Source organism: Quercus robur, chromosome 11 (assembly GCF_932294415.1).
Source record: "Quercus robur chromosome 11, dhQueRobu3.1, whole genome shotgun sequence".
Lineage (NCBI taxonomy): Eukaryota > Viridiplantae > Streptophyta > Magnoliopsida > Fagales > Fagaceae > Quercus > Quercus robur.
Genome location: NC_065544.1, coordinates 36673923 through 36698854, shown reverse-complemented (window position 1 = coordinate 36698854; position 24932 = coordinate 36673923). Strand labels below are relative to the sequence as shown.

At 34.0% G+C, this 24932-nt stretch overlaps 4 protein-coding genes across 4 annotated transcripts; 1 reads left to right on the top strand and 3 right to left on the bottom strand.

Annotated features, from left to right (window-relative positions):
- Positions 1–502: 502 nt before the first annotated feature.
- On the bottom strand, positions 503–2662 carry LOC126706464 (probable carbohydrate esterase At4g34215). Its single transcript, XM_050405949.1, has 2 exons — positions 1914–2662; positions 503–1165 (listed from the first exon to the last, which is right to left on the bottom strand). Exons 1-2 carry the CDS (start codon positions 2478–2480, stop codon positions 944–946), a joined length of 789 nt encoding a protein of 262 aa, XP_050261906.1. The 5' UTR covers positions 2481–2662; the 3' UTR covers positions 503–943.
- Positions 2663–6496: 3834 nt separating this feature from the next.
- Positions 6497–11758, bottom strand: LOC126705779 (receptor protein kinase-like protein At4g34220). Its single transcript, XM_050404975.1, has 2 exons — positions 9583–11758; positions 6497–7333 (listed from the first exon to the last, which is right to left on the bottom strand). The coding sequence occupies exons 1-2, from the start codon at positions 11219–11221 to the stop codon at positions 6669–6671; spliced, it is 2304 nt and encodes a 767-aa protein (XP_050260932.1). The 5' UTR covers positions 11222–11758; the 3' UTR covers positions 6497–6668.
- A 7893-nt stretch (positions 11759–19651) lies between these two features.
- On the bottom strand, positions 19652–23210 carry LOC126705827 (protein TIC 21, chloroplastic). The gene is made up of 4 exons (XM_050405045.1): positions 22801–23210; positions 21613–21870; positions 21052–21255; positions 19652–20125 (listed from the first exon to the last, which is right to left on the bottom strand). The coding sequence occupies exons 1-4, from the start codon at positions 23074–23076 to the stop codon at positions 20012–20014; spliced, it is 852 nt and encodes a 283-aa protein (XP_050261002.1). The 5' UTR covers positions 23077–23210; the 3' UTR covers positions 19652–20011.
- A 768-nt stretch (positions 23211–23978) lies between these two features.
- Positions 23979–24404, top strand: LOC126704988 (protein PELPK2-like). The gene has a single exon (XM_050403962.1). It carries the CDS (start codon positions 23979–23981, stop codon positions 24402–24404), a length of 426 nt encoding a protein of 141 aa, XP_050259919.1.
- Positions 24405–24932: the final 528 nt, after the last annotated feature.

Sequence of the window (24932 nt, the reverse complement as noted above, 5' to 3'; positions counted from 1 at the left end):
CCCCCCCCCCCCCTTACTTTTCGGTCAATTAATGCCTCCGTCCCTGTCCTGCGAGTTATTCTGTTATTGCATTCCATTGTTGTAGCTCTAGTCTAGGCTTTTCACTTAGATGGTCAGGGATTATTCCCCAACATACTTTTTTTTAATTCTTTGCCGTGCAACATTTTAGGATTTTCTGAATGGGTTTATGGAGATGTGCATTCTCTACTCAATGTACTGGATGATGCATATGCTGCAGTCTTTTACCTTGGTTTGGTATTAGTCTATTAGAGCAGGTCTTCCTTTCCCTTTCATGCGATTTGTACCAGTTTGTAAGGGAGTGTTCTTTGGTTTACTATGTTTTGGCCTTATAATATGAATCCTTTTCAGCTCCCAACAACCCATATAAATTAGCGATCCCAACTTATAGCCTTTTCAACCAATATGAATTGCCATATACAAGGACTACGATGTTATACTAGAAGACTTCTTTGGTGTGTGTGTGTTTCTAAAGTCCATAGAATGCTGGAAAATTTTCACTTCTTTCTGATGTAAACACCAAGGCCCATCAATCACTTTGTTTTTGGGCAAGTGCCCACCAAACCAAAATAAATGCTACATTGTTAGGCCCAATATACCCGCACAAAGCTCAAAAAATCCAAAATTCGACATATTTAGTACAATAATGATAACTTTTTTTAAGAATAAGTACCATAATGATACAAACACAATAAACTTCACAATTTGTTAAAATGGTAGATTGGGATCAATACAACATCACTTCTATTGTATGCCAATCACAATTTACCTCTCAATTGTTGTGAACAATATTGTGAAATTTTTAGAGAAGCAGATTATGCAAACAAAACAAGCCGATGGTCATGACACTTAAAAGCTCATCAAAGGCCAAACCAATTGCAAAACCTGAAAGGAGAGGAGAGGATGGATTCCCAATTGTTTGAAGTCAAGGATGAGGAGAAAGAATTTGTGGTGGAGCAAAATTGGTGAGATATGCGTCAGCCAGCATGTGGCCCAACTTAACCTGGGCCTCTGTGGTAAGATGAAGATTATCTTCCTTGAGTGGAAGACCCTTGGCATCAATGCATACAACATTTGGGAGACTGATTTTGAACTGTGCTTCCCTAACTTTCTCCATGTACTTTCCATCCCCTGATGCAATTGCAACCTGTATAACATATTCCATTCCATTGCAATCAGTGCAAAATATGATGAACCAAATTTACTATCCCCTAATAATGAAATTTTAGGTGCGACCTAAACAGGTCCATAATGATCCCAGGCTAGCAACCGTGGGTGCCACAAAAGCTAACTTATTCCATCCTTTTTTTTTTCCTTGTCTTAGTCTGTAAGTATATACACTTCTGGAACATTGGACTGCTTTTAAAATTTGGGAAATTTTGAATCTTGGTTTTCCAAGTATGGAGGAGCAATCAATGTCACTTAGTTACAAGTCTCATAAAAAGTTACAAGCCTCTAAAGAAGAGAAGTTAATGATGTTGGTATATATTTCCACGAAAAATTCTTAGTTTACATTATACTAACAATGTAAATTAATATTATAGACACACAAAATATGTACAATGTTATACACATTTGCAATAAGTGTATAATATTTTTATCATGCATCAATCAAAACTTGACACATTAGTTAAGTAAGTGTGAAATTGTCTGTGTCAATTTATTGTTTTTCATATTAAACTTTGAGTGTGAAATGAATTTATTATTTTCACATTGAACTAACCAAATGCCAATACGCTGCTAATCCTTCTACTCGAATCCCTCCTTCCTAAACTCCATAACACTTGGTGTCAATTGAGTTAAAAGTCTATGGGAACATTAACATGTCAATAAAGAAAAGAGTCAATTAGCTTTGAATTGAGGTCAAAGTAAATCTTAAAACATGTAAGGCTAACCTGGATAATTGGAAGAGAAGGCAAACCAAGATCCTCACGTACATTGCTGATGAGCTTCTCCATGTTCCCCTGATACGCCTCAGCATCATGCTGATGCGACGTGTCACTCTCTCCTTGGTACCAAAGCAAACCCATGATTTCTCCACCACCTTTCACGCTCTCTTTACCTCTCATCACCATGCTCTCGTACAAGTGCTTCCCACGCGCCCACTCCTTTATGGCGGTCCCACCCACAGCGCAAGGGACCAGCCCCACGACCCCCACGCGCTCCCTCACAGCGTTGGCGAACGACATCCCGGGCCCCACCCCGCAGACCTTCTTGGTGTCGATGTCGGAGTGGAGCGGCTCACGCGCCGGCTCCCAGTGGCGCGTGGCGCTGAATCGGAGGATTGTGGTGGGGTTGGGTTGGCACTCTTGTGGAACGACGCCGTCCCATTTGTGGTGTTTGGTTACGCCGCCGCGGCCGGCCATGTTGCTCTGACCTGACAGGATGAAGATCTGTTTGGTTTGTGATGATTCCATTTCTGGGTTTTGTTTTGAACTGGGAATTGGAGTTTCCATTTCCATGGATTCACAATTCAGTATTATCACAATTTGGGTCTGGCAGACAGGCAGTCAAGTTTGTTTCAAAGAGCTTCAACTTCAAGCAACGTTAAAACTAAAAAAGGAATGAATACAAGGTAGGTAGCCTTTTTAGTTCATAAAAAGGGGCACATGTACATGGGCGTGTCATGAGAGTCATGAGTCTTGACTATTGAATCAGAGTGGTCCTAAGCTTTTGCTTCTTAAACTTTGGTGTTTGGGCTAAGCACTCTAGAGTCTAGACTAGAGGCCTGTTTGTACCAATGGAGATTATGGGAAAGATTTAGGCCTGGTGAGAATTGGGTTTCTGATGAAAAACTTAAGATCCATTGGGCTACAACATTATAAAGTTTTTTTCCTTTTGTCTTTTTAAGCTTGTTGTATTAAGAGTTCAGAGCCGGTGAATTGATATCAATTGGTTCCCTCTAAAATAGAGTGAGTATCTTGTTGGAAGCAAAAAGTTTGACATATGTGATTTAATGATTTTTGGTACACCAATGAAGGAATAATGTTGCAGAACATAATAGATAATACACAAATGTGTGCTCTTGAAAGTATACATAGGCTAGCAAGTGTTATATCTTCAGCATTTCCACTGTTCACAAAAAATATCCCTACATTTGGTTAGACATTTTGCAAAATTTTTACAACTTTGCTATAATATTTATGTGAATATACATAAAGCACTGTACTGTTATGTAAAACTTATTTTTGAGTATTTTATTCTTCTTCTCTTGTTTCTCTTGCCATTCTCTCTCCTCTATGCTCTTTCACTTTTGATTATAATAAAATGAAGAATGAGATTTAGGATGTATTGTTAAGTAATAATGTAAAGTAGAAAATAACTTTTTGGTGATGCAAAATAAATGAATTTTGTATAATTAGATGAGAATTTTCTAATAATTAAGCAATTAATTCTTGCAATCTTGACATTTCAAGAAAACAAAAATTACAATCTTTGAATTTCTTTTAACTTGAATCCAAACATAAGCCATGAATCTCAATTTTGTCAATGTTAGTGGATTCCAATTAGTTCAATTAGATTTGGAATTCAAACTTCACTTACACCAAAAATTAATCAGTATATTGACCTAATAGTAAATAGTAGTTTTGCTCTCTCTCTCTCTCTCTCTCCCTTCTTTTTTTTTTTTTTCCTCTAGCCATTTTATCTTTCTACTTCACCTTTCTTCTTTCTTCTTCAACGAATCCAGCCCTTCTCTTCTCCCCTTCATTTTTTATTTCTTTCTTCCTCCAATTCCTCACCACACATTAGCCTCTGCTCGCCAAGCCACCGCCGACCCAAGCTTGGTGGTGGTGGTTTTTTTTTTTTTTTTTTTTTTTTTTTTTTTTTTTTTTTTTTTTTTTTTTTTTAATCAGAGTGTGGGTGGTGGTTGTTGAGGTGGGTTTGTGGTGGTGGTGGTGGGTTGTTGATTGGGTTGTGTTCGTGGGTCTGTGTTTGTGGTCGAGGTTAGGATTGGGATGATGTTGAGGTGTGTTTGTGTTCGTGGTTGTGTTTGTGTTCATGGGTCTGTGTTTTGTGATTGGGTTGTGAGGCTGATGATTTTTTAAATCTTTCTCTTTCAATTGTCTCACTGGGTTTTTTTGTTGGAGGATTTGTGGGTTTGTTGAATTTTGTTTGTTTTTATGTGTGATTTTGGTTGGTTTTGAGATGATTTTGTTGCAAATTTGGTGGATATGGGCAGTAGAGGTAGCTGTGGGTTGTGGGTGGCAGTGTGGTAATGATGGCTTATGGGCAGTGGAGGTGGCTGTGGGTTGTGGGTGGCAATGGAGGTGGCTGGGTTTTTGGGTTTGCTAGTTCTTAAAAATCTTCAGATGTGAGAGAGTGAGAGACAAATAAAGTGAGTTGTAAAAGAAATAATAAAAAATTAATAAAGAAATAATATTTAAATGAAGAGGCAAAAAATAAAAAATAAAACCACTGATGTTGGATGTTTTGTAAAGTGAAAAAGTAAAATAGTTAAAACAGTTTTTTGTGGTGCTAAATAGCTAAAAAAAATAGCTCCACCAATATGAATGCTCTTATAGAGCGGACAATAGTAGAGCATTCTCATCTAGTTATAAAATAAAAAACAATTTTCATTTTGCATCACCAAAAGCTGCTTTATTTATTATACTTACAATATATGCTGCATCTCATTTTTTATTTTGCATTCTATCATATTAATTATATTTTCCACCCATAATCCTACACCACAAAGAGAGAGAAGGGTAAAAAGATAAGAGGGAAAATAAAATTAAAAACAATAAATTGGGTAAAGAATGATGCTACAGAATTATGCAAACATACATAATACTATAGCAAGCATACAAATTCAGATGCAAAATGCATCATCTATTGGAGCTGGTTTTTTTATGCATTTTGCATTCTCAAGTCACCCAATGTGAATGATCATAAAATTCTATATGACTTGTAAAAAAAAGCTGTCAATGTTGAAGCACATAATTCTATATGACTAGTTATGTCTTTTTCGAACATACTTGTCCAACTCACATTCTAAGAATAATATATATTTTTCTTCTAAAAACAAAAATGTCTATTGAAATTTGAAAGAGAACTCCAATAAAGGTGTTTCATAAGTCAGGAGGGGTATCATTGTGCTGGAAACAGACCCAAGAAGAATTTGTTATGTTTAATAATAATATTAAACAAAGTAGTATTGGGAAATTAAATATATAAAAGGCTCATTGGTAACGTTAAGCACGGTTTCAGAGTAGGTCGGATAGATTTATTGAATAATAAAAAAGGTCTAAAGAAATGTTTTTCCCTTAATTAAAATAAGCATAAACAAAATAAATAAAAACGTTATTTTATTTTATTTTGTTAATTAAAATCATAATAAATTTATGAAATTGTTTCAATATTTTGAATCCATTGTTCATCTCCATTATTCATTTTTCAACATTCAGGATAGTCATGAAATAAAGAAAATGAGAAACCATTAATAAAAATTTGTGTTTGGCTACCCAAGTAACCAATTTTGAGCTTCCTCTCTCTATTCACTTTATTATGCCAAATTTTTTTATAAGTAAATTATAAATAAAACATAAAAGTTCAATCAATAATTTTTGGCTTTTCTTTGTTCTGTTATTGTTTAGAATAATAGAAATGTACAATCATTTCAAATTGAAATGATTTTTTTATGAGTCTTGTTGCTCAACTAGAGTCTAACATTTTTAGAATTCTACCTAACATTTTATAAATATGATCAGCAGATTGGAAGGTCTTTTTTTTTTTTTTTTTTTTTTTTTTTTTTTTTTTTTAATAAAGATAAAATTTGGCTATAAAATTGGTTGCAACCTAAGGTTACAACCCTACTCAATATCATTAACATTACTACAAATTTTGAAAATCTAACCATTGGATTGCATGTTTTTTACACTCTTAACACATATGTCAAATTTTGTGTCAATCGGATACTATTTTCTATATAATTTATAAGATTATATTTTATACATAATTTTAAACTACAAAAACTTGCAATTTAAATAATTATTGATAATATAGCTATTGATATTTTATTTTCTAAAAATTTTATAAGTATGGAGGATATAAAAAAAAAAAAATTTAATCCAATGGTGGATTTGTCAAAATTCACTTCCAATAAAAAGATATTGAGTAAGGTTATAATCTAAGATTACAATCAATTTTTTAGTATTTTTAATAATTTTAAGTCAATTAAATTATCATTTAATAATTGATCTCCTACTCCACTTTATTTATGGTTACCCGTTGGAGCAGGTCAATATTAATAAAGAACCAACTAATCCATTATGATCCAACAAGACACCAAACTCATCAATGATCACACTGTAAATTAAAGAACCTGCAGGGTGCTTAATTAATTAGGGCCATGCATGATAACATCAAAGGCAGAGATGCAGATTACACATGACATACCCAACCCCACAATTAAAACAGGTTCTCTAGCTAGCCAATACTCACTCTTTTTTATAGAACCTCTTTTTCTTGCAAATTGTCATCAACTACAATCACCACCAAAAGTATCTTATACATACTAAAAATTTGATTAATCAGTCAAACATACTTCACTTTTCTTTTTATCACGTCGGTTATTCACATTCCTAATGCACTTTATGCAACATTAAAGTCAAAAAAAGATGAAAAAGAACACAAAGTGGGACCCAAACACATCATTGGCACAAGGAATTTGAGATCTTCTCTAGGGCTTGAAGGACTTCTTTCATGGACGGTCTCTTTTGTGGTAAAAAAGAAGCACAACTTAGTCCTACTTTAAAGCAAGCCAGCAATGCATCCTCTTTGCCTTCCACTTCAGCTTTGATTGACACATCAACCAACCTCAAAACCCGGTTCTTTTCCTCGGCCGCTGAACCCCCGGTCCATTGGCTCAATTCCCTGTCTGAAAACACTTTCCCAGTTAAAAGTTCAAGTAAAACTATCCCATAAGAGTACACATCATACTTGGGGTTGGTCTTGATGTTCTTTAAGGACTCAGGTGCTTGATATGGTGATGATGCATTTCCCATCGAGGAGCCAACTTGTGCATAAGAATTGGGACCAGGATTAGACAATTCTTCACGAGTGGTTGTGGATCTTTGAATTCCCAAGAACCGGGCTGAAGTGTTTGTTTTTTGGCTAGTATTGCCTAAGACAAGCCGGTCCAGACCAAAATCACTGATTATGGGTTCCATATCAGAGTTTAAGAGAATGTTGCTTGGTTTAATGCTGCCATGCACGTGTTTCTTGTCATGGATGTAAGCTAGTCCACGAGCTACTCCTTTTGCTATCTTGACCCGGACCTCAAGAGGAAGATGACTTGGTAATGAGCCTGCTTTTTCTGGATTCAACAAAAACATTGATAATCATAAATTAAAGGTTCATATAAATAGGGTCTTAGTGAGTTGGGGCAATTGTTAATTAACCATATTAGAAAAATTTTGATATAATTTTTATGAGAAATATAAAAAACTGTCAACAATATTAATTGTTTTATCATTTTGCTATATTTCTCAAAAAGAGAGATGCTACGTCTACAACATTTTTACAACATTTTTACAACAAATCATGGGTGGTTAGTTGTTATTGGTTCAAATTTAAAACTAACACTAAGATTACTTTTTTGCCCCAACAAAAACAACCAGTAACAATTTGCCACTTAGGATTTGTTGTAAAAATGTTGTAGAAATGTTGTAGACATAGCATTTCTCAAAAACATTTTTAAAAATAATTCATAAACCAACGCTTTTAAGGCATTCATTAACATTTTGCTAAATTAAATAGTTCGTTTGTTAAAGAAACTATATAGATATAGATAAAAAGTGAGTGTATAATTAATATAACAACAAAAGTTTGATAAGGGTCTCAACTGTCAAATTTGTGTGGGGCCTTTGTAAACCCAAATTTTTATTTCGAACAAACCATGAATTTCAGTAAATTACACAATGTAATTTTTATTTTGGAAGGCACTATGTAGTTGAATATATTAGTTACTACGGTTGGCATTTAAACCTATTATTAAATGCTATCTAAAAAAAAACCTATTATTAAATGGATTCCACATGCCTTGAGCAAAGTATATAAAAATATTAGCTCCAGACCATATATGTTTTGAAATTCGTGTAGCAATTAGCAAAGTACTATGTTTTGCTAAACTATTTATATCCTATAATACATCCACATTAAAAAAAATTAAAAAATTAAAAACAATTGGAAAGTTGTTTACGCAAAAGTTATTAACTGGAACCCATCATAATTTCGAAGGGGGAATACAAATTTGAAAAGTAACAATAGCCTAGAACAGTTAGCTCTATTCATCTAATGTCTAAATCATAATGTACCGAACCAAAAGGAAAATGGTAAAATTATTTATTAATTTTATTATAAAAAGTTTTAATTGTCATGATTGATGTTTGATAACAATTAACAACCATGGTATATAAAATAAATACATAAATAAAAAAGAGATAACAGCTATATATGATTAGTAAACCATCAATAACATCGGGTCCAGATAGTGGGGTATTTACATTACATTCTGGGTCTTCACTGTTTTTCTCTCACCAAAGCCACACAAGGATCGAGGAGGGAATCATAATATTCCTAAGTTTTCAATCATTAACTTACACAAACAATAAAAAATGCACAAACAAACACATTAATGCGTGGTCTCTCACTGTTCAGTGACTCAATGTCACCACTAGCACCAGTTAGATTTGCCTAAAATTACAAAGAATGAAAGAAAGAGATTGAGACAGTTCACAGTTAGCTATCGTCTTTTTTCGAAAATGACACATGCATTGGCATGGGTTAGGTTAACAAGTCAGGATAAAAGTAGAGGATCCTCTTCCATTATTTGTAGACTATTCTCTATAATTCATGTCAATCAAATCCTATTTATGTTGGAGGTAATATATTAGGTGAGATTATTAACTATGTCTACACCATTTTCTGTAATTTTACAATGTGGAACAACTCTAAATATCAGGATCTTCATGTACAACAAGATTATTCAAATCGAATACCAAACACACACAATGCTATGTTAATGCATGTAATTCACTTTATGCAATGAGGTGAGCCTATGGCTATGTGTCAGTTTCATGCATGGTATACATATTTTTGGGACTGACTGAGCTGAACCTGTGTGTCGGTGTCCATGGATATTTCTTCCATCTCAAATCTCAAAGATATATAGATTTACTCATGGTGGATAAATGCACATATTAGTGAAAAAGTTAAAAAAAATATTGCTAACATGCGCAAGAGGGAGGACCCATTTTAGTTTAAAACTAACAATACTACCAACCCACCTAATTTTACCTCAAATTTTACATAATGCTAATGTGATTAATTGCGAGTAGTCACCCAAAAGTGTCATACGTGTAAACATGAGTTGGCAAAGAGTGTTGTTGTGAGTGGTCCATCAAAAATAGTAAGTGCATGTAAATAGAAGTTGGCAAAAAGTGTCACAACTCCTAATCAAAGCCACCAATAATGTGTGAAATGAAGTGTAAAATTGGATGGGTAAAAAAGAATAATACAAGGGATTTTGCTAAAATGCGCTAGAGAAATGAAGAGAGAGCTTACTGTGAGTGGTGCTAGCAAGGCTGCCATTGCTGACAAAGTCATAGATAACAAGCTTCTCATCCTCTCCCCAGTAAAACCCACGAACCCGAACCAAATTGGGGTGGCGGAGCTTTGCCATAACCCTGACCTGGTTCTCAAAATCCCTCATCCTCTCAACTCCACTCTCTCCTATCCTCCTCACTGCCAATGCTGTCCCATCATCAAGCACTGCTCTGTACAAAATGCTAGGTCCACTTGCTTCCAATATATAAGCTGAAGCTTTCAGCAATGTTTCTAGCTCTAGCTCTGTCTCTCCGTCCACAGTCACAAGCTTACCTTTCTGATCAAGTTGATCCTCATTTGGGTTCACTTCATCTGCAACTTCGATTTTATTATCGTCTTGGTCACCATCAGAACTTGTTGCTTCTGAAATCTCTTCCCCTAAGCAAGACCACGCCATTGGCTTTTTAGCAACAGCTGGGTCTTGTTTCACACTCACTTCTGGTTTCTTTTCCGAAGTATTTGCTGCATTGGTTTGATTGAGAGTATTCTTTCTCTTTCTCAAGTGGTAGAGATACACAATGACCATGACAAGGAGGCTTAGACCAGCCAAGTCTCCCACAGCTATTGCAGCTATTGTACCAGGTTTTAGACCACCTTGTGCTTGGTCCTGAGTCCCATTAGAACTTGTTACTGGGGTTGAGTCAATGGTTTTGGGAATAGCTGCAATTGCTGGAGAAGATTCGGTTGTGTCATTAGGTGGAGTAGACATAGTGGAAGGAATCGAACAAAGATTTGTCAAAGGTTTGCCACATAGGTCCGCATTTCCAGCAAAGAGTTCTTTTTTTTGGTTGAGCAAAGCTAGAGACTCAGGAATAGGTCCACTAAGGCTGTTGAATGAGAGATCAATAGTAGCATTTTGAGGTATTTGCTTTGCAAACTCTGGTGGTATATCTCCTGAAATCTTATTGTAAGATAGGTTCATGTAACGCAAACTATCTCCACCAAAATCCAAAGGCAAAGACCCATTAAACAGATTCGAAGACAGATCTAATACTTCAACAGAATCAAACCCACTTGGAACAAAACCAGAAAAATAATTACCCCTCAAAGAAACAACAGTAAGATTCTGTAAAGCAGTGAGATTTTCTGGTACTTTCCCAGCCAATGCATTATCAGAAAGATTGAGTAACTGTAAGCTAACTAACTTACCTATAAACTCAGGTAGCTCACCAGAGATGACATTGTTTGAAAGTGAAAAAACCTGAAGCTCCGAGGCATTGAAGATTGAAATAGGCAAAGACCCATTGAAGAAGTTGTTGGAGAGATCAAGATGGCGAAGGTGTGTGATCATTCCAAGGTCGGAAGTGATTGAACCCAGAAGCTGACTGTTGGGGAGGACTAAGCTGGTGACTCTGAACATGTCTGGTGTGCCAGGGTTTCCCATTTCTGTGCAAGTGACTCCGGTCCATGAGCATGGTGTTTGGTCGTTGTAGTTCCAGTTGTTTAGGACTGAAAGTGGGTCGCTCAGGATTAAGTACTTGAAGTTAAGCAAAGAGACCCCATCTGAGTTGAGAGAAAGTGAAGGAAGTAGAAGCAGAACAAAGGAAGTGATTCTGCACCAGAAATGGAGGCTCTTGGTGTTGGATTTGGCCATCATGGTTTCTTGAACTGGTTGTGCATGTTTGCTACAAGTTCATTGTGAAGAAATAAGAGCAATAGTAGTAGTCTAGGAATGAGAGGGTGAACAACTACAGGTATGGTTGTTTTGGTGACCAAATCTATAAACTTTGGTGTGAGATGCAACAAGTAAGTGACTGTGGAGAGCAGTGAGCAAAATGAGAGGTAATAAAAGATTGATATTAAGAAAATGGAAGACAAGTTGGTGTGAGTTTACAGAGAGAAGCAGTGAAAGTAGAAGAGAAAGCAGAGGGATGGTCTAACTCTCTGCAGTTGAGTAGTAGTAAATGGTACTTTAGCTGAACATGGAAAAAATGAAAATGGGCTCCCTCTTGTACTGCCTCTGCCAATTCCAGCTCTTTCTGAATTACTCTTTAGTAAACTTGGGCGTCTAGGGAAAGCAGAGAGGAATCTCTTTTATGCTATAGGACACCCAAGTCAGTTGGAGCCCATATCATGTTGCAGAGGAACCAAGTCCAACCTGCAATTGAGTGACTGACTCAAAATTTTATTTTTTGATTTTGTTAAAATGGTTTCCAATTTTTACTGAGTGAAAGTTTAGACAACACAAAATGATCTTAACGAACCTACTTTTTGGATGTCTTCATTAGCAAAAATTTATTTTTAAAGAAAAAGATTAGGGGTTATATTGAGCTTTTTAGTGCTTCCTACTTTTGTTGACCCCCTTGCTTAGTTAGATCATCTTATGGTTATTAATATAAACACTTGGTTTGAATCATGGTTATCAGTTTAATTCATATAACAATTAGTTGTTTTTACTACTTTCTTACCCGTATTATTAAAATGAACTTTAAGATTTTCAATTGCCATGAGTTTTAACTCAAGATAAAAGAATATAAATGATGCATGTATAAGACATAGAACTACAATTCTTAAAAAGAAATTGTTAAGTTCTTTTATATAATACCTTCTATATTTAAGTCACATTTGGTTAAATATAGTGACAAATGAACGGCCACCGTCCCATTGTAATGCCTGCAAGTCAAATTAGTCAGTAAAGCCTATGCTTGTTAACTACACCCAACTTGCAAGGGGGTCTCTCAACCACCATTTTATTACTGATTTTAGGTAGCAAAGCTGTAGACCCCACTAATTCCACTTCTAACTAATGTTTTATGGGTTAAAAAAAAATTAATGTTTTAGGGGTTTGGTTAATATATGTACTTAGGGCATACATTAATCAACCATTTTAAGAAATTTTTCATGAAAATTGAATAACAGGGGATGTAGAAGCACTAATTCTGATCTTTGTAATGACAAGATTAACTGAGACAGTTTTGATGGATTTTCAATTTTTCAGCAGATGAAGCATGTGGTGGATTACAAGTGGCTAAACGCAATTTGGCTGAACCATTGGCTTTAGCAAACATTTCTTCCGTAATTTTTTTTTTTTTTTTGAAAGACACATTGCTTTCAAACTTTATATGAACATCATATGGAAAAGCAGAGATATCAGCATTTCTTTTAGCATCTAGCTCTTCCTTGGTCCTGTTTTTTTTTTTTTTGGTAAATTCCTTGGTCCTGTTTTGTGTATTTATGTTTTGTACCACATTTTGTTTTTGTATTTATTTAACTCAAATGAACTGTCAAACAATAGTGGGGGCAATTTTGCAAGGACATGTATGTTAATATGTACCCCACATCAGAAGAGTCAAGTTAAAAAGAAGAGGAAAGTGGGGCAAAAGAGATTAAACTGTCTCACACAGTGACATGAAAATAGTCAAGAATTAAAAGGACTCCACCCAACTTCACTATTGGAAATGGGCCATCACCTACTAATCTATTATAGTAACTACTCTACCTTTTATCAAGCCACAGCAAGCAGCAACCACCCTTGGACACACCTGAAAATTTTAACATCCCAAGCTAATCCTCTTCTCTTTCTCTACCTTCCTCTTTTTATAATACTGGCAGCTGATCATATCCTATGATTGTAATTATATATATTCATACTTGAGATAGCAAGTCATGGGTAATCCTAATATTAAACAGCATTATACCATTTTGTGATGCTTTTATTGATTGGTGGGCCATTTACTTTTCATCCATGCGTATTTGAAATTAAGAAAAAAGTCACACAACTCCATCAACAAGGATATAAAAAAATCCAGCGCCATTGATACTTTTGGTCATGGTCATGAGTTCATATTTTTGGATATTAAAAAAATGCATACGTAATGTCCAAACTTTTTATATATGCTTAAATATTTTAGAAAAGAGACAAAACTTAATAGAATGGAGCTTTTGAAGAAACGCAACTTCGGTAGGATGAAAGATGAGGTTATTGGGGTCTTTTTAATCACCATCAAATTTTGATTGGCTTTGTAATGACCCGAGTGAAGCACTAGTCGCATATGCACTTATATTTTAAAAAAGCCAAAATGACTAGTCAAGTTAGAATGTGGGGCTTAGCGCACGTTTGCTCAACTCATGCTCATGCATCTAATTCAATTAAATCCACACAATGTGAGGTATCACAATTTTTACCACTTAAATTTTTTCAAATTTTTAAAAATGACACTTATTGTCTTATGTTTTTCTTCTAATCTTATCTTTTTTTTAAAAAAAAAAATTGTATCATAAAACCAAATCTTCTTAGCAATCACTGTTTTGAGATTAATCTGGATAAGAATTTTATTTAAGAAATATGTAATTTGACTTAATTTGTAATGGAAATTAATATTAAGCGGTTATTTGTCTTTTTAAAAATAAGAAGGGTATCTAATATTTTCCCAAAGCTTAAGAGAGAATATTGTAATTTCTCTTATAAAAAAATTATGGACTAACTCTATTCAAATTATACTAGGACAAGGTTACTTGTCATGCAAGTACAGCCATGAGCCTTACACTAACCTTGGGCTCTAATAATCTAACAAAATAAATAACTAATAGTAAATTTAGTAAGGATATATTTTTGTTTCAAAAAAAAAAAAAAGTAAGGATATATTTTCCCCTTTATAAACTAAAGCTTGGGCTCTAATAAATATAACCAAAAAAAAAAAAAACTATAGTAAGTTTATGTACTTTAGACTTATTTTGGTATAATATAAATTAGGACTTGGGACTTGGGACTTGGGCACTAGAATCTAGATCATCTTCTTAAATTTATTTGAGTTCTAGCGTACACCGGACATATGTTGTGGTAGTGTCACAATGATCCAAAGCGAAAATTCAACAAATGGGAGTTATTAAAATGAGATGTTTAACAACTGTACCGAGTTGTTATAAACATTTCATTTTCAATTTTTAAACAATATTACACATATTTTCATACACATTTTCATATACTTTTTTATTCACAAGTATTTCAAAAAACTATAAACAACATTACTCAAACTTCTCTACCAAACGGGCAAGTTTGGAAGTTATTACTTTGGTAAATGGAGTCGACCCTGTGATGCTGTGGACAATACTATATATTTTGTTTTTGTTTTTTTTTTTTTTTGTTTTTGTTTTTGTTTTTTTTTGTGTTTTGAGAAAGGACAATACTCTATATTAGTTCTCAAAAAGCACATATAATTAAGACAAAACAATATACTTTTTTAAATTATGTATTTCTATATGATTACCTCTTTGTCTTATAGTTGTTACTATTAGTAAACAAAAAAATTTAGTACCACCAAAAAAATGTGCAATTTTTTGCCACAATTCTTCGTGTGACTAAGGTTGCATTTGGAATTTGAGAAAAAAGTTAACTTATTTTTGTTCTTAAAGTGAAAAAAGTATTTTGTATCAAATGATACCACATCATCTGTATAAAAATCAAATAAACGAGAGATATATATGCAAAAGTAACTACTCACTAACAAATGTATTTCAATTGTTAGTGGGTTAGTTATTTTTTTGCTAACATGTCTTAAACTTATTGGATTTTAATATTGCTGATATAATATTATTTGATATCAAATACCTTCTCCCTAAAGTGGGTCCTATTACTCCAAAAGTTCAACTTTTAGTTTTTTTTCTACACATTTTCATCAAAAAATTTTAATTTTAACAAAATAAACCATTTTCAAATGAACCCTAATTGTGATTTGAAATGTGGCATGTTTCTATAAAAGTCATAAAAAACTTATCAGAGTCTATCATGAGCGTAAGAGACCAAGTAAGACCAGTTTGTTTGATAATGATTTATGCCAGTTCAAATTATGACAATGATTTGTAATAATATTCTTTTCAAAATTGCTTCAAGTTAGGTTGTTTTGGCACGGCGGTTTGTACATATTTTTCTTTTCTTGATTGGCAAACAGAGTCATCAATTTGAGTTTGAACTGAATTTTGGTACTACAAGCTGTAGTAATCAGTAAACAAGACAAGACCCGTGAAAGAGGGCCAATAATTTTCAACTTCTTTTCATCCTTACACTTAACTTTTTTGAGTGTCACGGACGTAACAAGCGGGTCGATAGCCATCCTTGTAAGTTTACTTTTCAGATATTGGGCCAGCAATTTTATTTTATTTTAATTTTTTTTTTTTTTTTGGATTTTAGTATATGTTTCTCAATTTATTTTTACTATTATTGATGAGTCTCATTATATTTTTTGATACTATTTATGGGTCCTATTGTGTTATTTCAATTAACTTTTATTTTTATTTATAGTACTTTCAGCAAAAAATTTTCAATTTCAATAAGATAAGCAGATCCTAAACGAATCCTTCCTAGCACAAATTATTTGATGTAACATTTTTCGAGTGAAAAATATTATGTAGATTGAGATGTGGAAAGAATTTGGTGGGTTTGTGTTTTTTGTTATCACATGTAGAAAGTTTACAGAGCTTTGAGTAGGTGTATAAAGTAATGCAAAAGAAACAAATAAAATAATTGAGAGAATGCATGAATAATCTTTGACAACAGTCAGAATTTGATTTCATAAGAATAAAATTTGTACACGATACGCACATAAATAAATCAAAACCATTAACATGAATACATTTTTTTTTAATGCAAGAAAATCTTTTTTTTTTTAAATAGCATTAATTATATTGTGTTAAATTTCTTTTTCTTTTTTACACATAAATAGGTTATTATGTGGTTTTTATTTATTTCAAAATTTCATTTACAATTTACATGAAAATAATTTTAGTAGTTAAACAAGCATCTAGTACAACTAGTGAATTTCAATATTCTAGTTAATATAAACTCATGTATGATGAAAATGTAACATTTTTAAAACTATACTCATGCACCTAAAATTTTAGAGTTTATTAGCTAAACTAGACATCCTTATATTTTATGATTCGTATACAAATTTTTATGAACAAGAATAAATTATTATATAAATAAATCATTAGATTAATAATTTGAGTTCTTTTAAAAAAAAAAAATTATCACTTTTAGAAGATAAAAATAATGTTCTTCTTTTCTCTTTTCAATCAAAACTCTTACCTCATTTCCTTTTTCTTCAATCTTTGTTTCACTTTTATAGGCTTTGATTTTAATTCTATTTTTATTTTTTGAAAGGATAGGTTTTGAAATTTCAACTTATAATAGGAAATATTTTCCTTTTAAATAAAATTTGACATTAATTAAAAATAAATACATTAAGAAATCCCAAAAAAAAAAAATCATTTTTGAAGATGGATAGATGGGATGGGAAAAAAAACACACGCGCTGCGAAATTTTTAGTGGGACTGGAGGCAATTGCCTCCCTTACCCCATATAGAAGAAGTGATTAGTACACTCTTAGCATAGTTATGGGTGGAAAAAAAAAATTCATAGAAGAAACAAAATTGCAATAAGAACTTCAGGTTCAAATAGTGATAAATCCTTATAATCTGTTAAGAAAGAGAAACCTTAGTTTGGCCCTAGTCAACCTAAAGGTTAGCCAAGAAGGCTCTATGGTTAACTTAGTAGACTTATGGGAGAAGAAGAAAAATCAAAATGGTTGAGTCTCAACAAGTGTGGTTCTATACCTAATTTAGCAAAAAGGAGGCGTATCTATAGAGCATGGGAATGCCGTATTTGGTGAGAGATTGTTTTAAAATTAGGAGTAGATTGTTAATTAGTCGTTCACTCAGGTCAGTTGAGGGGACGTGTGTAAAGGTAGTAGTCCAATATATAAGGAGATTGGATAAATTCTACAACTTTTGAATGTTAGTAGGCACTATTTTTGTGGGTTACTATTGTGGCCGATTGAGCATGAAGAATGGATGGATCCATAGGTGGTGACCATGACCATCTACATAGCTTGATCTTCTTAGACAATATGGACTTCAGTATAGGGTGAGTTTGTTTTTTGACTGACCCGCATTTGATGTATTATCCCATTACAGTTTTCGACCACTTTACCTTTTATTTTTTCTTGGGAGAATTATTTGAAAAAAAAAAAAAACTTGTATGAAGTTTGAAGCGAGTGTGCACGAGAGAAACAGAATGAAGGCATTGCAATTGTAGTTTCTTGAACGACCTCACCCACTATACTAATAGTAATATTTTATGATCTCCACAGGCTATAAATATCATTTCTCATCCAGTAAAAGGAAATCCCTTCATGACCATATAGTAATGCACACTTCAACCTCTCCTTTAAAACTCATCTTATTCAAGGTTTTCCTGCCTATGACACAACCTCGCATGCATTATCGTACCCAACTATAATGTTTAAAAGGACACATATAATTTAAAGTCCATAATGCAAATCACTTTAATCTCCAGAGTTGAGAAGTTTCCATAACCGTGTTCTTTTCATTCATTGCATAGGTGAAAACAATTATGTTAATTTAGATGCCAACTGCTGTTTAATAAAATTGATGGCTAACTGTTGCAATTATATCACACTGACACATAATGATTCAGGATTAAAGTTTTACCTGTCAATGCAATTTTACATATTGTACTGTATCTATAGGTGAGTTATAAATTTAAAGGTTTTACTAATATGTGTCCTAATAATGGCATATATTAATAAACAATTTTAAGAAACATTTTATGAAAAAATAAAAAAGTAGTTAACTGTTTTGATAACTTTTTCAACTTCCCATAAACAATTTTCTAAATTCGATGATTAATATATACTCTCAATTTATAATATTATTTCTTAGAGATATGTTATTCTTTGCTAAGAGTCATCTCAATACAATTTCAGGCTAAAGGCATAAATCTAAGTGTGATTTCTTAGTATTTAAATATCACTTAAATACTATTTATTTAACTTTTTATACTATGAATTTCTTTTTTCCCTTGATGAAACAGTCAGAGTTTCAATTTGATTAAATTAAGTTTTAATTGGATTAAATTAAGTGCCTTCTCGGAGTTAGAGGTGGGGAAAGCATGCAAAATGCACCTATATTTTTTCTTTTTAAAAAATTAATAATTATTCTACAATTTTTTTTGGATATTTTTGCACAATTTTAATGACATTTTGTTTATGCAATAGAGGGCCTAGAGACCTTTTTAAAATTTTTGGAGAGGGGGACCCTTTTCTAAAGTGAAAGATTCAATAAGTCTACTTATGGTGTAACACAAATTTTTTTCCCAATAATGCTCAAGTTGTTATGTTATAAGTTATAACTGGTATACAATAAAAATAGAATGTCCTATATGAAATGAATGATAATACACTAATCACAACTTTGCCACCTCAATGGGAACCATGCCTCAACTAATTTTCCAAAAAGAAATTATATTTAAAGGTTAGAGTTATGTTTGGTAGTTAAGCCCTGGCGCATTGACAATCAGTAAACAGCTCCCTATGTGTATCCACTGGGCCTCCTGGCCCAGTAGAAAGTACTTAAAAGTAGAGACTGATTCATCTTCCATTAGTGCATTGTCACTTTCACATAAACTCACTACTTTTTTTTTTTTTTTTTTTTTTTTTTCACTGTCAGTCTCATCGTATGGTTGTGAAAATTGGTGTAGAATTGGTTGTGATTCTAAAATTTTTCGTCTACAAAATCTCAATTCATCATACCTTTAACCTGTAGATAGGGTAATGACTAATGAGAGCAGCCTATGAGCTTAACTCACGAGCTCTAACCTTCATCACTTCTAACTTTAGGTTAATTACAGTAATCCTATATTTATAATGTGCACAATAAACAACAAAATTCTAAATTAAATACCCTAATTTAAGGTTAATACCACACTGATCAAAGTAGCATCTAGATTAAAATATTAATGGCAAATTAATATCAAATTAAAGAGTTGACAGTAAAATAAATTGTAGTTTGTGGGTACACATTCATACAAATACCGTTCTTTAAAAACCTAGACTGGACAAAGAACCAAAAAAGATGGTCCTCGATTGTTGTGGTCTAACCAATGGTCGAAATGGTGGGGTTCTAAATAATATAATTAGTAGTTTTTTAATAATACAAATAAATAGAATAAATTTATAATATCTAAGATTTTTTTTTTTTTGAACTAATCCCATAAAAAAATAGAAAACAATAAAGCATAAACAGGCAAATAAAGATTATTGGGTGAGGGAGGCCTCACATTCAAACATTATCAAGGCTCTCAGGCATACAGGATAAAGCCATCCACCCTCAACTTTAGCCATTATCTCTGCAACTTAATGCAACCTCATACCTCCCTCATTTGGAAGCATTAACTTCTTCCTCAGGGTTTCAAGTACAAGTATTGATATATTACATTAGGAAACATCGGCTGCAAGATTTTGGAAAAAGGAATGCACACAACTTCAAGTTCTCACACAGAAAAATGAATTTTCTTGTCATGAGTAACCAGGGCTCCAAGAACATGATCTCACCTTAGAAATACATTATGTCAACTACCCAAAGGAAGAGTTTATGCAACCCTAGGAACAGGAATACTTTCTGAAGGTGGTAATGTCACTGATCGCAACAACTCTAATGAGAAAACAAGCCCCAGGAAATGAGAAAGGATGGTGTTTGCTGATGCCTGCAAAAAGAAATAAATGGATGACAATGGTATTATTTTAATAGGGAAGAACTAAACTACACGTGTTAATTTAAATTAACGATTAGCTTAAAACTTGATCTTCAATTAACTCTTTTGGAACCCACCAGCTCAGAAAGTCGTATCTAGTGCAAAACACTCTTGCTTCTGCAGGATTTAGGAAGTGGTTGGTAGCTAGTTTTATCCCCAACTCAGTTGATTAAAAAATAAAAATCCACTAATTTTACTGATCCAAAGCTTTTGGGACATATCCAATGAAAGTTTGTCTTGGCATAGTTGAATATTAAACTTGACTTGAGAAGAAAAATGCACTTCCAGGATTCAAAACTCTTTCAACTCATTACAAAGCAAAAATGTAACCAATTTAGGTATATCTATATTCTTTTTTGTTCTTTTGTTTTCCTTCAGGGTTCATCTCGATTCTTTTCTTTTTCTAAGGCAAAGCAAGTTTTTATGGTTTTTAGCTCACACAATATGATGCTTATAAAGGGCTCCAGGTCCCTTGGAGCTCCTTTAATTTGACTTCAACTTCAAATGATTCACCTTCTCTATGCTCTACAGTGTTAAAAAGTCTGTTTCTAATTCTTTCTGAAATTTGGGAAGAACAGTGACAAGACGAGCCAGCAATAGCAGAAAGAACAATTATGGCTGGCAAAAAATGACATGAATAGAAACCAAGCCACTGAAAGCTAGTAATTTCTAGAATGGGCCCTGAAACAATCACTCACTTTGAAATTTAAGAAACTTTTATACATGTATGGTTTTGCTGATAATAGAAAATATTAGACACTCACAAGGGCCAGGTTGAAAATTTGTCATGCTATAAGACTGCTTAGTATTCTGATGTGTTCCAATTCAAAACTTCGTTAATTTTTCAATTGGAAAGTTATACTATGTCAAATGAGTACCTGCACCAAGAATACATCCAAAGCGAGAACAGGACTGTATCCAGGAGCGATTCCCTGGTAGTAAGGATTCGCAGAGGAAGTAAGAGCCTTGGCAACCAACAATCCCACTGTAGCTTGCATGCCAAGAATGGCAGCACCCAGTCCAAGTAGGTTTACTACTATGCCATTTTTTAAGCTTTTCACAACATCAGCACGGGGAGGAGCCTGAACACCACAAGCAAGTAATAGAACACAGAAACTTAGTAGGTTTTATGAATATAATACTAAAATACACATTCTGCCCACTCCAAGGGTACATTCACTTATGAAACGACATTATCAAACACATACATATCTAGTCAATTTATTACAATGTAAAGTGGCATTCAACTAAAAACAGTACTATCACCAATCAGACAAAGTTCAAGAAGGCTTATACAATTCAGTTGGAATATGCAGTCATTTTCACATTTGATTTCATATACATTCACTAACTTCAATTATCATAGTAAAACACAATATGTAGGTCAATTAGACCATACTAAAACTAAAATATTAAGCCTTTTTTAGCAATGCCAATACCTTTGAAGGATCATTGGCAGTTCGTCGAAGCTTATCTGAAAGCCGAATATACCCAAATGACCAAAACACCGAAATGAACGCTGCTGCAATACCACCAGCAGTAGCATAAAAAGTAGCAGGCGATGAGACCTTCCCAGTAATAACAACTGAAAACGAAAGAATCACGGCAGCCACAACAGTGCATACAAGCTGTCCCCAAAACCCCATGGTACCATACCTCTTGAAACTCCTCGAAGTGTTCTCTAATCTTTTCGCCACCTACACCATCCAAATCGCTTACCTCATTTAGTATTAATCAACTTCAAATTGTAGACACAGTTTAAATATGATGAGGAAAACCCTAATGCAGAATTTAAAGCAACTTATGCGTGTGTGTGTGTATGTGTGCCTGTGTGTTTTGTTTTTTTTGGGGGGGGGGGGGGGGTGTTCAAGTTAAAAATAGTGTAATTCTTTGCAATGTTACAAAATTCAATAACTTTTATTTGATGAATATCTTACACAAATGCACAATTAGATCGTATTTTCTCTTCATGCTCACAACATATCGAGATAATCAGATATTAATAACTATCTTATCTATAAAATGTGAAAATCTTAGGTTTTTATGCAAAAAGCACATGATTTTACCAAAATTTTAGCAAATGAAATGCCATTAATATAAATTTTGCAATGTGTGTTAATTCAAAACAAACGTGTACATATATAATTACACTCAGTGTAACTCTTTGTTAATGTTAAACCGATGTAACTCTCAATTCATTAACTTATAATTCAATTTTATAAGCTTTGATAATTACATCATCAAATTTCTTATCAATTCAATGCAACACACCATCTAGTCTATAGATATTGTACATTTTTCTTTAAGATAAAAGTAAAGTAAAAGTTGAATACTTTATAGATTTTAATCTCTAATCACCTTGAGGGTTGTCAAAAAAAAAAAAAATTCAATTATATAAAATTCTTGATAAATAAAAGTCATTACCTATGATTTTACAAACATTTCCAAAACCCAAAAATTACTCAAACTCAGCATTGTATTTGTTGCTCTAATTACAACTACACATTATCCAAAGACTAAAAATAAAGAAAGCAAAACAACCCAATTGACATAAATTGAATTTTGAGTAAAACCAGCGTCTTTCAGAGCAACCAAATTGAAGTTTGAAGATGAGAAAGAGAAGCAACCTGGGTGAGCTTTGCCTTCTCAGTGTCATCGTTGGGTGTGGAAATTTGAGAAGCCCTAACAGTGAAGGAGAGCTTGGGTCCTCTGTGGGCGGGAGCAGCATAAGAGGGCCAAGGAAAACTAAGGGATCGGAGGGTTTTAGAGTTACTAGTATGAGGAAGGGAGAGAGTGAAATTGGAGACGTGGCGGGCTGGGATTGGTCGACGAGAGGGGAAGTGAGAAGTAGAGGATGAGGGTCCCGCTGCCACCGCCGTCGATGGCAACAGAAGCGTTTGCATTGTTTCTTCAAGGAGGTGAAGTGATCTGCTTTGCTGTCGACTCACCTGTGATGGCTTTGTCTTTGCTCGCTGAGTACTGCCTACTGAGAGAGAGAGAGAGAGAGTTGCGAGTATATTTTTGATTTGAGGAAGCTATCAAATACTTTGGTGTGGGCTTGGTTGGTGCACCATTTTTTGGTATTGTTTGTGAACCTATGCATATATGGGTTCACAACCTTGTGGGGCTAATAATGGATGTCCATTTATTTGGGGGTTTGTTTTTGGATTTTATTCGCACTACTTTGTTTAAAGGCCTGTGGCTAATTGTTGGAGTGGTTTGTTCAAACTTTGGCCCAAAAAGAATGAGAGAGAGGCGAGGGAGAACCATTAAAAATGCTAGGACCATAAAAACTTACACAATTTTTGTTACAACTCATTACATTGCAAGTTGTGAGGGGTGAGTGGTGGAGTTGTGCACCCACATAGACCCACCACTTTTTTACTACTCTCAACTCGTCACATGGCAAGTTGTGGCAACAATTGTGTAAGTTTTTGTGGTTCTAGCATTACTCCTCTAAAATACTTGTTACATATTTTGATGGGTCATAAGTTGATAACCTGGTAGGTTTGATTTCCTAAAGCCTTCTTATGTGTCAATCCATAGATTAGATAGTAGTCTAGAACTTCTAATTTATATTGTTATTTGTTAGGAAGGTGAACTAACTAATGTTTCTTTCATGCTTCCTACAACCATATTTCATCAAACTCCCAATAATTCTTCCTAGAGCTCAAAATCCATCAACAATAGAACTCTATAAATACCATCGGCTACATGTTGTGTTCAATTAAGAGTCTAAGACCACTTGCCAAGACTACAAGCAAACCGCTTTGGAGAGAACTTGCTGCTTCTATCACTTGAAACCATGGCTTTTTCCAAGTATTGTTTCCTTCTCTCTATGATCATCATGCTGTCACTCGACGTGTGCATAGCAGCTCGCTATCTTTTGGACACACCAGCTGCTCCACCTCCAGCATTGGGATTGCCTACAATCCCATCTTTGCCCAAGGCTACATTGCCTCCTCTACCATCAGTGCCAACACTACCAACTACCACATTGCCACCATTGCCAACACTGCCAACTCAACCAACTCTTCCAAAGTCCACATTGCCGCCATTGCCAAGCACCCAAGTTCCGACGCTGCCAACCATGCCCACAGTTCCCAAGGTTACGCTGCCTCCTCTGCCAGCTACTCCATTGCCCACCATTCCAACCACAATCCCTTCAATTCCCAACATTCCAACCACAATTCCAACAATTCCTTTCTTCTCCCCACCCCCATCAAATTGAAGCACTAGTCCTTGAGATGCTGCATTTCCATTCTTCCATCTAGCTTGGCTTGGATGATTCTTTGCATTACTACTTGTATTGTTTTTCGAACATATTGGAATCTATCTTGGTTCTCTATTTGAGTGCTTTACATTCTAGTTATTTCAGCATCATTTGTTTCTAGTATTATTGTACTTATGATTGTGAATAAGATTTCTTACTTTGTTGGTTGCGAGCTCCTCTTTGTGGTGATTACATAAACAGCTTAAATACAAAAAGAAACCATCTACAGGGTGCCTTCACAAAAAAAAAAAAAAAAAAAAAAAAAAGGCATCTATAGTGTGCAAAACCTTCCGTATCCACCGCAATACCAATCCATGTAATTATTCTAATGCAAAATACAAGATTAACAGCACAACCATGACAATAGGCCACAGCTATATAATTTAGATTGTTAAATTCGATAAATTTGGAGAAAATACAGGGAGAAAGGCACATGATAGGCTTGAGCATCCTAGGAAATGCAACTTTATGTGCTTGTTATAAAAT